The sequence below is a fragment of the Stegastes partitus genome, unplaced genomic scaffold, assembly GCF_000690725.1.
Source record: "Stegastes partitus isolate 25-593 unplaced genomic scaffold, Stegastes_partitus-1.0.2 Scaffold1436, whole genome shotgun sequence".
Taxonomy (NCBI): Eukaryota; Metazoa; Chordata; class Actinopteri; family Pomacentridae; genus Stegastes; species Stegastes partitus.
In genome coordinates, this window is record NW_007579167.1 from 90,321 (window position 1) to 104,821 (window position 14,501).

The following is a 14,501-nucleotide window of genomic DNA, read 5'->3' on the forward strand; positions in this document are numbered from 1 at the left end:
TATATCTCTTAGCTGGCCTGGGAACACCTCGGGATCTCCCAGGAAGAGCTGGAAAGCGTTGTTGGGGGGAAGGGAAGTCTGGAATGACCTGCTCCACCTGCTGCCTCTGTGACCCGACCCTGAATAAGTGGAAAAAACTGGATGGATGGATGGATGGATGTATGTATGTATGTATGGATGGATGGATGGATGGATAGATGGATTAAAGTAAAAGCATGAATATTATATAGAGGGGTGCTCCAGCAATTTAGAATTGCACTTCTATAAAGTCTGAGGACTTGGTAGACTGTAAAAAAGAATGATCAAAATTGATGCAGCAGAGGCAGAGACATCCTTCATGCAAGTCAGACTCCCAGACATTGGATCCTACATTTTTTACAAGCAAAGTCAATAGGCATCCTATTACATTTGTGTTTTGTATGCACCTACGCCCTCAGTTTGTAACTACAGTAATGTCACTTGAGTTGTTATCTCAGACATGATAAAGCCCTTCTAGAGCCACAGAAAACCTTAAACAACTGCTTACGCATGCTGAGTAATACTAGCCATGTCTAATCAACTCATCTGTGTATGAAAAACTGGTGGAGTGCCTCTTTAATCAGTGCCACTAGTAAGTAATGAGGTAATACACTTCAATCTTACATCAGATTTAATGGTACAGATTTTTAATGCCACCAACTCTTGCAGTACTTTTTAACTCACATGACTGAATACAAAAAAAACAAAACAAATTCATTGTACTATTGAATGTGTAGAGTGATCCATCAAAAATGTATTGTCCTGTGAATTCTGCAGCAGATTATCCTCTCACATCCTGGAGGTGAACTCCATTTTCCTGACCAGGGATCTGTTCACCTCAGCTACAGAACGACAACCTACAAACACACACACAGAAGACATTCAGCAGTCTTACATTCATTTCTGAGAGATTTAAATTGAACTGCTATCCTAATTTTGAACCTATTCTTCACCTTAAAATCTTGTGATTTATGCAATGAGAACAAACATTTTGTCCACAAATCATGTTGAACTCTAAAAATTTGACTGTTTTCACAACTTAAGTAATACAAGTATATACCTGTACACACACGCACACACACACACGCACATACCCACACCCACCCATACACACACCCACCCATACACACACATACACACACACATACACACACTGCTTGTGTATGTTACCGGACAGGGCCATAGCCAGTCGCAGCTCCTCTTTGAGAAGTTCCAGAAGCTCAGTGACTCCTTGTTCTCCCTGGAAAGATACAAAACAGAGGTGATGTTTTTATTAGGAACCATCTAGAAGCAGAATGGGAGGCAGAGCCTTCAGTTATCAGGCTCCTGTCTTATGGAATCAGCTCCCAGTTTGGGTTCGGGAGGCAGACACCCTCTCTACCTTTAAGATTAGGTTGAAAACGTTCCTGTTTGATAAAGCTCATAGTTAGAGCTGCTCAGAGTCATCTGAGATGTCCCTTAGGGATGCTGCTATAGGTTTAGACTGCCAGGGGATTCCCATGATGCACGGCGCTTCTCTCCTCTCCTCTCCTCTCCTCTCCTCTCCTCTTTATATATATATATATATATATATATATGTATGTATGTATATGTTTATATAGTTGTATATCACCATTACATATGACTAACTCTGTGATTTCCCCCGAGGTTCTTCTGCGCCTGCTCTCTCTGTGGATGTCTCTGGATCTGGAGCTCCTGAATTACAGCCACTGGCCTCACCTCTGCATCCTGCTGCCCCCACCATGATGCCTCCTGTTACCTCCACCAACCACGAAATGGAATATTTCATTGGTCCATTTGAAATGGAGGAACAAAAGGACAACAACTTCTAATAACTTGTTTAACTGTAAACTAAATTTTATAATTCATCCTACATTCACCCAACCAGTCGAGGCAGATGGCCGTCCCTCCCTGAGCCTGGTTCTGTCACAGGTTTCTTTTCCCCTGTGGGGGTTTTCAGTTCCTTCCCACTGTTGCAGACTGCTTGCAGACTGCTGAAGCTTATAGGGAATCCAAATGTTTTGGATTGTTGGGTGTTTCTGCCTTTGTTAAGCGCTATGAGATGACTTGTTGTTGTAAATATGCGCTACACAAATAAAATTGAATTGAAAAAAACAGAATTTTTCTTTTGGGGCCAACATATGTAAATGCTTTTTTTTAGACATAAATAGATTTGACAACCACAATGTGAAGGCAAAACAAACAAATCCATTAGAACTGAATTTTTAAAAAAGCAAATGTAAATTAAATTTTTGTCTTAAGTTTTCACTCCTGCACACACAAATACAGGAAACAATTCATACTCTTTAGGCTAGTAGTAACTAATAAACTCTAACTCTAAATGTCTTTATAGGAGTGTCACGGATGCGCGCACTGTCAGTGAACACCAGGAATGTTTCGGGTTTGATCTGCTTTTCCTTGTGTCTGTGTGGATTTTCTCTGGGTGCTTCAGCTTCCATTCCACAAAAGGGAAATTGGCTGTAGGTGTGAGTGAGTGTGCATGGTAATGGCTTCACCCTCCCAGGACCCTTAACAGGATAAAGTGGGTATAGCGAAAGGGCAAATGTCCTTATTGATCAGAGTGATTAGGGCTGGGGATCTTGATTCAGATTAATGAGACTGTAGATCAGTTTGGTGCTTCACCTGACAGGCAAGGCCCCACAGCACTGGTCGGCCGATGAAGACAGCTTTTGCTCCTAGAGCCAAGGCCTTCAGGACGTCTGTCCCTCGTCTCACTCCTCCATCCATGTAGACATCACAGCAGCCCTGCACTGCCCTCACGACCTCCTCCAATACATCCAACTACATACACACACATTCACAAACACATACATTTCACTGCATTGCACTTTTTATGGCGGTTTACTTCATTCGCAGTTCCTTAGTTTTCCTGGCCACGTTCCTATTGTGATAATGCTTAAGTTTTTGAAGTGAGCCTTGTGTTGGATTGTGATCATGCACATTTCATACAGGAGCACCGTAGTAGTAAATAAAGAGGCTGTAGAACTTGTTGGTTAAGGTCAGTATAGGTGAGGTTGTGGTAAAAGTTGCTAAAAATCTGTAATTTAATTTGTACTAGAGTTTATTGTGCCTTGACATTGCGCTATGTAAATTATCCTGTGTTCTTGAGATTGTAATGTACTGTATTACATGAATGTTTATCAAAAGTAAAAAAAGAAAAGTGATCATACTTGTATACAAGAAAACTATGGTCACAGCCTGATATTTTTACATCTCTAAGGGGTGGCAGGCCTAAAGATGTGGGCTTTATCTAATATGATCTGAGGGCTGATGCCCCAGGTGAAGAGAAGGGAGATGTGCTGCTCAGAGTGTAATTATTTGGGTTTGTAATGAACAAGTAATCATAACCTTCATCCCAGAAGTATGCTAGTTTAGTGTTGTGTCTCTGTTTGCTTACATAAATGAAACAAAGTCAATGCTGAACTTAATGTAAACCCAAGTGGGCCTTTAACATGCACTGCTTTGAGGTTTTGTTGTGGCCTCTTAGTAACTTACTGCATTTTTCACAGATTTTTGTTGTAATATAAAAAGGTCATGACAATTCAACTCATGCAATAGATACAATATTATTAAAAGTTTAGAACTGATTTTCTGTGCTGGAGCTGTTTAGCAACAAAGGTTTCATGTACATATCAAAGATGGACAACACTGTTAGATTCCTAACATTTCAATAAAAACAAATTAAAACAACAACAACACAAAACAATTTACACACGTGCACAGACCGTAGCAGGAACCCCGTCCAGTTGTCGAGCTCCATGATTGGACACAAGAATGCCACTGACACCATATTTCACAGCCTGGAGGGCATCATCACCTGACACACAATCATGAAACACACACATGCACGCACGATAAACTGTTAAACAAAAGGTTTAAAGAATGCAAGCGGTAAATGCTAAATTGATAATTGACTATATTAAAACAGACACACATGAACACACACACACAGTAGTTTAGAGCGATGGTAGAGAGATGAATTTTATTTGGCCCTTCGCATGCCAACTTACTTGAAGGTAGGACTGGACAGCTAAGCATCTACACAGGTCTCTTTCAAATGTGTGTATTAATAATTATCCAGCTTTTGTACTTTCCACAAAATTCAAGGAAGGCAAATACAAACAACTACACTCATCTAATCAGTGACTTTAAAATCCCCCTCCACTCAAAGATGTGTTTTAGTTGTTCCTTCTTTGGATGATTGAGCTTCACTGTGTAAAATTATGTCTGTTTATAGTTTGACACTCTACAACTGTTATTAGAACGTTCTGCTGAAAGTTGAAAGTTTCTCTGAGGGCAGCTGAAAATGTGAGTTGAAGGAGTGAACCTGTAAACTGGATTAGTGACATTGCAAGTGTCAATCCTGATCAGGTGACTTACACCGGAGAGACCGTAAGTCACAGACTTGCATCCAGTAGTTAAACTTTTAAAATGAAAAATATTTTTAAAAAAGACTCATAGAATCTGGATTTATTGTTAAGGTTAGGTTTGGAGCCATTTTGAAAATTTCTAACCAGTAGTTGAATCTGTATTGAAAAACAACATCAGACACCAGTGCATGTAGTTGTCCTCCCTCCAGCACTATGTGGGGAAACTTGGAGTTATTTTTTAACAGGATCTGTTGTTTAACTCACATAAAACAAAACTCCCAAAACTCTAGGATGGCATTCTTTTATTGTGCAATATTGTCAAAATCAGGAACATCCTGTCTCAGAGTGATGCTGAAAAACTAGTGCATGCATTTCCTACATCTAGGTTGGACTATTGCAATCCGTATCATCAGAATGTTCCAATAACTTGCTTAAGAGCTTCCGACTGCATAATGCTGAAGTGACAGCGCTGCAGGAACTAGTCAGATATATCATATTTTTGTAATATCAACTTCTCTTCCATGAATCCCTGTAAAATCCAGCATAGGATCTAAAATCCCTCTTATGTACAAAGTTCATAATGAGCAAGCTCCATTGTATTTTAAACATCTCATAGTACCATACTATCCCAACAAAGCACTTTGCTTGAAGACTGCAGGCTTACTAGGCTTCCTAAAGTTTTCAAGAGCAAAAGAGGTGGTAGAGCTCACGGCTTTTTGGGTTCAGGAGGCAGACTCCGACTTGACTTTTATGATTAGACCTATTTTTTCTCTTCATGTAAGCTTGTAGTTACCTTATCTTTTTTCAGTGGTTGTGCTTTGTCTTCCCTGCAAATACAGTGTTGTGAAAAAGTAATTGCCCCTTCCTGATGTCTTCTATTTTGCATATCCTTTACACTTAAATGTTCCAGGTCATCAAACCAATTTTAATATTAGACAGATATAACCCACAAAACATAAAAAGCATTTATTGAAAATTTATTGAAAACCTATATCACCCCTGTGAAAAAGTAATTGCCCCCCTAAACCTAATAACTGTTTGGGCCTCGCTTGGCAGCAATAACTGCAGTTAAACATTTGCCATAGCTTATGATCAGTCTTTTATATCACTGTGGAGGAATGCTAACCCACTCTTTTCTGCAGAACAGTTTGAATTTGTCCACATTAGATAATTTTTGAGCAAGAACTGCCCTTTTAAGGTCTTGCCACAGCATCTCAATTAGATTCACGTCTGGACTTTGTCTTAATTTTGTTCTTTGCTTTCATTGTCATGCTACAGAACACACTTGTGTTGAGCTTTAGGTCATGAACTGATGGGTGGATGTTCTCCAGGAGGATTTTCTGATAGAGAGCACAATTCATGGCTCCATCAGCTATGACAAGTCGTCCAGATCCTGTAGAGGTTAAGCAATCCCAAACCATCCGCTCCCACCGCCATGTTTCACTGCTGGTATGATGTTCTTCTTGTGGAATACAGTATTAGCTTTATGCCAGATGTAATGGGACCTTCAAGTTCCTCATCAGTCCATAGGATGTATCCCAAAAATCTTTGGGCTCATCCAGATACTTTGTGGTAAATGCCAGACGAGCCTTTATGTTCTCTTTCGTCAGGAGTGGTTTGCACATGGTGACTCTTCCATGGATTCCATTTTTGCCCAATTTCTTCCTTATTGTGGAATCATGTAGACTGATCTCAACTGAGGCCAGTGAGGTCTGTAGTTCTTCTGATGTTCACCTGGGTTCCTTAGTGACCTCCTGGATGCGCTCATGGAGAAATGTTGGTAGGCTGGCCACTCCTGAGAAGCTTCCTCACTGTTCCTTGTTTCTCCATTTACAGATAATGACTCTCACTGGGGTTCACCAGTTGTCCTGGGGTCTTAGCAATAATTTTGTAACCTTTTCCAGATAAATGTCAATGACTTTGTTTCTCATCTGTTCTTGAATCTCTTCCGAACGTGGCATCATGTATTGCTTTTTCAGACCCTTTAGCTACTTAACAATATGCCAGACAGGTTCTATTTAAGTGAATGTTTAGATTCAGTAAGTCTGGCAGTAATCATACATGGATGTGGCAGGTGAAACTGAACCCAGTTGCCAAATGAATTTGGTCGTTTGGTAGATTGGTAGCTAAGGGACAATTACATTTTCCATCGAACAAGGTGTGGCTGGACAGTATTTTTCCGTCAAAAAATATAGCTATCATTTAAATATTGCATTTTGTGTTTTCTTGGGTTATTTTTGTCTTAAAATTAGTTTGATGAGTTGTAACATTTAAGTGTGACAAATATGCAAAAATAGAAGCTATCTGTAGGGGGGCAAATACTTTTTTACAGTACAGTATCTCAGGTTCCAGAGTTGCACTCTCTTTAAACGCTTGCCCAGTGTTTTTGCTTGTTGCTTTGCAAATGCTCAACTTTTCTCTTTTTGCTCTCCTCTCACCTGTACAAGTCAAGGCAGCTGGTTACTCGCCAACTGTTCTGGAAGGTTTGCACAATGAAAAGCGAGTTTTTCTTCCCCGTTATCATGTAATCGCTTGCTTGTCAAGCTTCTCTATAATATATAATATAATATATTTTATTACAATAGTATAATATTATGGAAGGTCCACAGTTTAATATGATAGCTGTCCTGAAATTACTTGTCACACATAACACTGATTGAAATGAATACATTTAGGATTGCAAAATAAATCAGAAATGTTACTTTTGTTTATAAATGTGTTTCAACCAGAGGACACTCCCCCTTTCCAGGTAGGTTGTTGTTACTGTGTGTGTGTGTGTGTGTGTGTGTGTGTATACCATTCAGTATCATTACCATTCAGAACTCCTTTCACAATCACAGGTAGGTGTGTGTTTTTTTTCAACCAGGTGATGTCATCCCAACAGATTGCAGGGTCTATTGCTTTTGCAACATAAACAGCCAAACCACTGTCATTGCCATAGTTTTCCTCAGAGAAAGCCAGGGAGGCAGTTGAGAAGTTAGACAAGCTATAGACACACACCACACATGTACATAAAGCACAAAGACAACACAGACAGAGAGAAAAATTAAGAATGAGAGATCTCTGGTCTCTGTGGTAGAATTTTTAAAATGATACATTTTCCTCTATTGTTGTGCTTGGTTACTACCTCAAGTGTGGGGGCATTTTAAAGCGGTTGCGCATGTCATCCAATCTCTTTCCCAGGTATGGTGTATCCACGGTAACAAAGATAGCCTTATAGCCCGCCTTCTCTGCCCGGCGCACCAATGATAGTGTAAGCTCTCTGTCTTTATAGATGTAAAGCTGCAACCAGAGGACACTCCCACTTTCTGGGGAGGCTGTTGTTGCTGACATCACTTCCTCAATGGTGGAGGTGGCCCAGGAGCTCAGCATCATCCCTGTTCCCACTGCTTTGCATGCTGGGAAGACACATACTGTTATTTGTAATACTGGAAAGCAATGACAATAGACGGCTTATGAACATATTCCGCCAGAACCTTGTTGAATCGTTAACATGGACTCCCAGAGTCTTTTTAATAACTGAATATGACGTCAAATCAATGAAAAACGATCTGCTATGCTGCTGCTGCATGAATCCATATTGACTTCTGCTGTTCAGACTGTGTAAAGCGTTGTGAAAAGATAAAATCAGTTTTGGAAAAGGATTGGTACTGGCTGGTGAAAATGCAATTAATTTTCACCTGAAGAACTTGTGAGCTTGTGCAAATCTGTTCATGGTTCTATGTTGGTTAAGTACATAACAAAGCTGTCTATTAATAGAAAGCTTTGGGTCAGTCCCTATTTCTGGAATGGTTTTGTCTAAAAATTGAAGCTGATTGAAGGGATGCATCTTTCTGTTTTTACAAGACGGTATTTTTTTACTGTTGGTTTCATTCTATATTATTCTTTATCCACAAGTTTCATCCTGTATTCCCAAATTCACATGTTGTGTGTGTTTGTGTGCATACCTCTTGCTGTAGCGGTCTCTCCCTCAGGATGAGCCATCCTTTGCATTGCTGTGGCTCCAACACAGACAGGCATGCTGAGCTTTTGGCCCAGCACAGAGACAGACAGATCCACTGTGGACACATCCCTCAGCACTCGAGGAACAAGATACCACCTACACACACATGCATCCACAATTATTTTTATTAGGTGATCCAGAGATGTGTATCTGCCGTTTCAAATCAACACTGCACATGTAAATGGGAAACATACAAATGTTTCTCTCTTTCTTAATTTTGTTGAAAATATATTGTTTTCATTTTACCAGTATTAGATAGGAGCAGCAGAGACAGACAGGAAATGTAGGAATATAGTGAAGAGGAATGACATACAGTAAAGTTTCAGGGCTCTGGGTGCCACTGGATTGTGTTTTGCAGAAGCTGGACAGAGGAGCTACACAAGGGCCAGATGTGCGTTGCCTACAAAAACGTCCCTTATTCTGCTCCCTCCTCGTGCTTTCCTTTGTTTTTTTTTGTTGTCGTTGTTTTTGTCGTGGCCACCATGTCATTGTTGTCTCTCTGCTTGCTGTAGGGCTCTAATAAATGAGAGCTCACCCATGTTGTAGTTGATCCAGTTTAAACTTTTGTAGTGTTGCAAGAGTAGATAGTTTTAGAGAGCTGTGTATGTATGTGTGTGCGAAGGAAGTGGGAACAGCAGAGAACAAACAGTGTGTATGTTAGCAGCTGCCTGACAGACAGTTTAACAACTAATGTGCAGTGCAGATTAATGTTTTGTCCTATCAAAAATAAAGGCTGTAGCTTTTCAAGACCAAGAAGGAGTCCATACTTTGTATACCCAACTGCTGGAGAGTGTGAAGGGGTTGAGAGAGGATGGTTCTCCCTGCTCCTGGATTGTGGTCCGGAGGACAGAGCCTTAAAAGGCTTAGCCTGGTGATCACAATCGACCCGTCCACGTTAAACACAACCACATTGGTGAGCAGACAAACAGTGAAATGAACTGCAAAAATGAGCCAAAGTTTACCTAGCCAAGAAGCAAAGCTAAAATGGAAACCGCTAACCATAGCCCATCATGAAGTGGTGGGAGTGGCCAGTCACTTCCCCAGCACAGCACATCTGGGAAAGTGACTGGCCACTCCCACCAGTTCATGATCCTAACTGAAGTGAATGAAAGGAAAGTGAAAATAGAAACTGACCAAGTCACTAAAAGAAACAAGAGACATGAACTTTTATATCCTTTTGTCAATGAACAAGAGCTAGCTAAAGTGAGGCAAGGAGGGACTGAAACACCACATGAGCCCACTTAGCCCAAGTTATGAAGCACAAACCTGTTTCTAGCTGTTAATGAGAACAGTGACTGCTTTCAAGATGGCATGACTGACACACAAAGCCAAGACCTACGTTTTCATATGCACAATCACCAAAAGTTCCCCAGCCATTAAAACTGCATGCCACCAGCTGCTACCATTGCAACACCCCATCCAAACCCCTTTACATTTGTCCACCAGTGGAGATTCATCCAGAGCACACCAGTCTCCTCCTACAGCTTATGCTCCATATGCCCTGGGGTGTATGCATCTCTCTGTAACGCAACAAGTTTCATTACCAGTGGACATTTACCAAAAATGGCACATAATCAGACTGTAAGGTTAAAGGGCCCCTTCTGCAAACAGCCCTGGCTGGGTGGCTGCCAGTCTCACTGTGTACATGACCAGCCTTAGCCTGAGAGTGAGGAGGGCTATGATCACAAGGAGAGAGTCTACATCTTACTGGTCAGTATGATGGTACCACACCCTGGAAAGAGCTCCTACATAGCATTGAGAGCTGTGCGAATTATAGAATTACTGACACAACTTCAGTTGGTACGGAAAGTCTTTTGCTTGGGAACAGGTTTCCATCCAAGTTGGCATGCCAGGTGTGTTTTAACAGTCAGTTAGGTTGTTGTCAGTAGGCAATATGCACTGTTGGAATGTAACAAAGTACATTTAAGTTGACTTTTTAGACTTTTTAGACATGTTTTTAAAGATATATATGATACACTGCTTCTTTTTCGTAGTAGCAAGGCTAGTGCTAACACTTTCTTCTAGGCATAGGACAAATTCTTTTGATGTGTCCAGTGCATTTGGTTCCCTCAGTTTTGTGAATGAGACCAAGATATGTTTTCTTTTCACTCTTTAAGTTAGTGGCTGAGAGTAGAGGCTGGTCTAATGATGAGCATACATTGCTACTTGAAAGCATTTTTACAGGTAAGGCACAGGAAGCAACAGTAAAATCTACATGTCAGTCAAAGCTGCAGTGTTTCAGTGCCAAAGGCATATGAACAGAGGTTTAGATCTTAGCAGAAATCTGGTTGGCAGATGCACAGGGAAAAATCTTGTTGAGGCTACATTCCTCCCTGTACTTGACTAGAGGAGATCTGCTGTATATGCATGCCCCTGCCCAATGCTTGCATTGCCTGGACGCTGTGCACCATGGCGCTTTGAGGTTCGTCACAGGCTGACAGGCTTTCACTCACCACTGCACCCCATATGCCAGAGTTCAGCGGCCCTCCCTGACCATACGTAGACTCACACATTGGTATCATTTTATTTAGAAATCCATCCTTGGTCTGCTCCCCTCTTACTTTTGTGGGTATATGTTACTTAAAACCAGTAATTATTGTCTGCGCTTGAATGACATCCTTTTATTGACTGTCCCTAAGGGTTGCGCTGATCTTGCCAAACAGCCTGGATCACTTACAGACTGAACTACAACTACGAGAGCTGATCCCGATTAGGGCTTTTAAAAATGTGGTGAAGGGTATCGAGGCAAATTCCATTGGAATATGTTAATGCTTTCCGTCTTAGCCAATTAGGATTCCTTCTGTTTAGGCCTTCCTTTGTGAGTTGTTACTGTATGTTTTACGATGTATGTGTTTTTAAACGTTTGATGTATGTAACTGTAACTTGGTGCTGCTGCCCTCTTGGCCAGGGCTCCCTTGAAAAAGAGATCTTGCAATCTCAATGAGACTCACCTGTTTAAATAAAGGTTAAATAAAAAAATAAAAATAAAGATAAAAATGAAAATAAATACCTTGGAATTACAGTCCTGTGAAGCAGAGGAAAGAGTGCAGCCGCAGGCTGGTAAAAACTGTGTTAGCCGTAGATGCAGGCAAGCATCCGACTGACAACTCTTCTATACTTCATGAGGATAATGTGGTGGTTATGCCTGATAAGACCCTGTTGCAAGGTTGCTCAAAGAACACTGAGAAATTGTGTCACTTATAGTCTTAGGTTAGACATTTTTTCCAGGGAGCAGTGCACTGATCTGTCTGCTCTTTTTTAATGATTACCCGTGCCCATTCAATGATTACCATAACCCCTAAACCTTCAACTCACTACATTGTCCAAACTGCGGATTGATGCAATGTTTCTTTTTTTTCTTGCAGTCAAACTGCTTGACATTCTCCACATTAAAGGTCCAAACAACATTGAGACTGAAGCTTTTTCAGAGCACCTGGTTTGTGAGATTATGCTTACTGCTCCATGTGTACATTGTCTGGTCTCATGGCTGTTTCTTCTCCACTACTCTTAAAGCATTTCTCCAGGCATTGGTGGTTGCTGTGTGCAGGATGGAGATTGGTGGGCTTATTGGGGGGATTACACCAGGATTGGTGAGTATGATGACATGGACAAACTGGTTGTAGCAGAAGCAGTTGACTAAAATAAATTGTAGGTATAGTTAAACAGATGTCTAAGCGAGGGTTGGGAAAGCTGATGACTATTCACAGCATTATGATACAATAAATGGTGTCCACATCGGCAGTTCGAGGTGTCAGAAAAGTTTCAGGACATGTGTCACAAAAAAATATTTCAGATCTAAACTACAAACTACAAGTTTTCCCCTTTGAAGTAAACACACTTCCCAGCGTTCTCTGCCACACCGCCATGCACTCCTGGAAGGATTCTTCCGGGATCCTCTGCAAATCTGTCGTCACAGCCATCTTGATGTCGTCCATGTCTTCTAAATGGGTCCCCTTGATGACCCCCTTGAGTTTTGGGAAGAGGAAAAAAAATCACACGGAGCCAGGTGGGGTGAGGAGGGAGGTTGCTCCAGCACGGTGATGTTCTTCTCAGCCAGGAACTGTCGGATGCTCAGGGCATTGTGAGCAGGCGCGTTGTCATGGTGAAGCAGCCGTGACTTGTCCTGCCACAACTTGTTGCCCCTTTTTTTTTTTTTGAGGCAGATGTGTGCACACTCCATGTGAAACGTCCACGTTATATTGTTTGATGCACATTTTCCTTTGTTTTTGGTAAAATGTTTATTTGTAGCGTTGTTGCGTCTTGGGCTGGCTGTGACACTTCCCTTTCACTGACATGTTTTTTTTTTGTTAAGATATTTTTTAAAAAAGAAGTTTGATTAAAGGTTTAAATCAAGCATTTTACTCACCATGTCCTCACAGTAAGACAAATTTAATATTCTGTTTAACTTTTATACAATAATTGATACATTTTTAATATGAACTTAAAGCTTTATTGACATATGTGTGTTACGGACCATTTAAATATTTTTTTTTGGTTTCTTTTCTTTTCTTTCTTTCTTTCTTTTTTTTTTTTTTTTTTTACCAACTGTGATATGAATACAACGGATGTTTGCAGAATTACAATATCTTCTCTTTTTGAATATTTGTCACACCTAAAAGTTTCAGATCATCAGACTAATTTTAATGTATGACAACGATAACCCAAGACTACTCAAGATGCAGTTTTTAAATCATGATTTCATTTAAAAAAGGAAAAATGTTGTCCAGTCCCACCTTGCTTGATGTGAAAAAGCAATTGCCCCCTTAGCAACCAATCTACCAAATGACCAAATTTAATTAGCAATTGATTTCAATTTCACTCACAAGTTAGCCCCAGGACTCTTGGGATAACATCCTGTGGACTGTTGAGTAGAACCTTTTTGGAGACATGGGTCCCGTTACATCTGGCATAAAGCTAATACTGCATTCCACAAGAACATCATACCAGCAATGAAACATGGCGGTGGGAGTGGATGATTTGGGGCTGCTTTGCCTCTACAGGATCTGGACGACTTGTCATTACTGATGGAGCCATGAATTGTGCTCTCTATCGGAAAATCCTCCTGGAGAATATCCACCCATCAGTTCATGACCTAAAGCGCAACACAAATGTGTTCTGCAGCATGACAATGATCAAAAGCACACAAGCAAGTCCACCTCTGAATGGCTCAAAAAGAACAAAATTAAGGGCTTGGAGTGGCAGTGTCAGAGCCAGGGCTTGAATCCAACTGAGATGCTGTGGCAAGACCTTAAAAAAGCAGTTCATGCTCAAAAACCATCGGATATGGCTGAATTAAAGCTATTCTGCAGAGAAGAGTGGGCCCATTTTCCTCCATGGTGATGTCATAGACTGATCATAAGCTATGGCAAATATTTAACTGCAGTTATTGCTGCCAAGGGAGGCCCAACCAGTTATTAGATTTAGGGGAGCAATTACTCTTCCACAGGAGTGATATAGGTTTTCAATAAATCTCCAATAAATTATCATTTAAAAACTGCATTGTGTTATGGGTTACCTCTGTCTAATATGAAACACAGATAAATATTAGTTTGATGTAAGGCATTTCAGCGAGACAAGCTAAGATGAAGTTGTCTGTTCACACATATACAGCAGAAAAACAAGGAAACACATAAACTGTTTGAAATAAAGGTATTCTGCATCCTGAACAAACTCTACCACCGTGTTTTCTTTGTCACACTAACATCTGCTGTCATTTCAGTTGTTTGGCTTCATGCTCTAACACTGTGTCCAAAAGAGCCTCTGTGTGTGTCTTTGTGCATGTTTTACCTGTTAAAGGCAGCCACATTGTCAGCCAGAGTTTTTTGCTCATCAGCTCCTGAGCGGTAGTAGTCATACACAGCTTTAGGAAGCACTTTCCTGGCTTGTTCCTCAAAGTCCGACACACACACGCGCTGTCCTGCCATCGCTGCCCACTTAACCACCAACACACTGAGGCAACTTGCTGTCCGTCACTGACACACAGTGCAGGATGAGCTATAATAAGCAGAGCTGCTGTAATCATTAACCTGCTGGAGGCTTCAGGAGCCACGAGCCTCTTCCTCGTCACCATGACTTCGATGGGAGTTTTT

At 40.9% G+C, this 14,501-nt stretch overlaps 1 protein-coding gene across 1 annotated transcript; it reads right to left on the reverse strand.

Annotated features, from left to right (window-relative positions):
• Positions 1 to 631: 631 nt before the first annotated feature.
• Positions 632 to 14,336, reverse strand: hao1 (hydroxyacid oxidase (glycolate oxidase) 1). The gene is made up of 8 exons (XM_008299599.1): positions 14,200 to 14,336; positions 8,357 to 8,508; positions 7,537 to 7,807; positions 7,223 to 7,395; positions 3,765 to 3,856; positions 2,662 to 2,820; positions 1,189 to 1,258; positions 632 to 875 (listed from the first exon to the last, which is right to left on the reverse strand). Exons 1-8 carry the CDS (start codon positions 14,334 to 14,336, stop codon positions 808 to 810), a joined length of 1,122 nt encoding a protein of 373 aa, XP_008297821.1. The 3' UTR covers positions 632 to 807.
• Between the last annotated feature and the right edge of the window lie 165 nt (positions 14,337 to 14,501).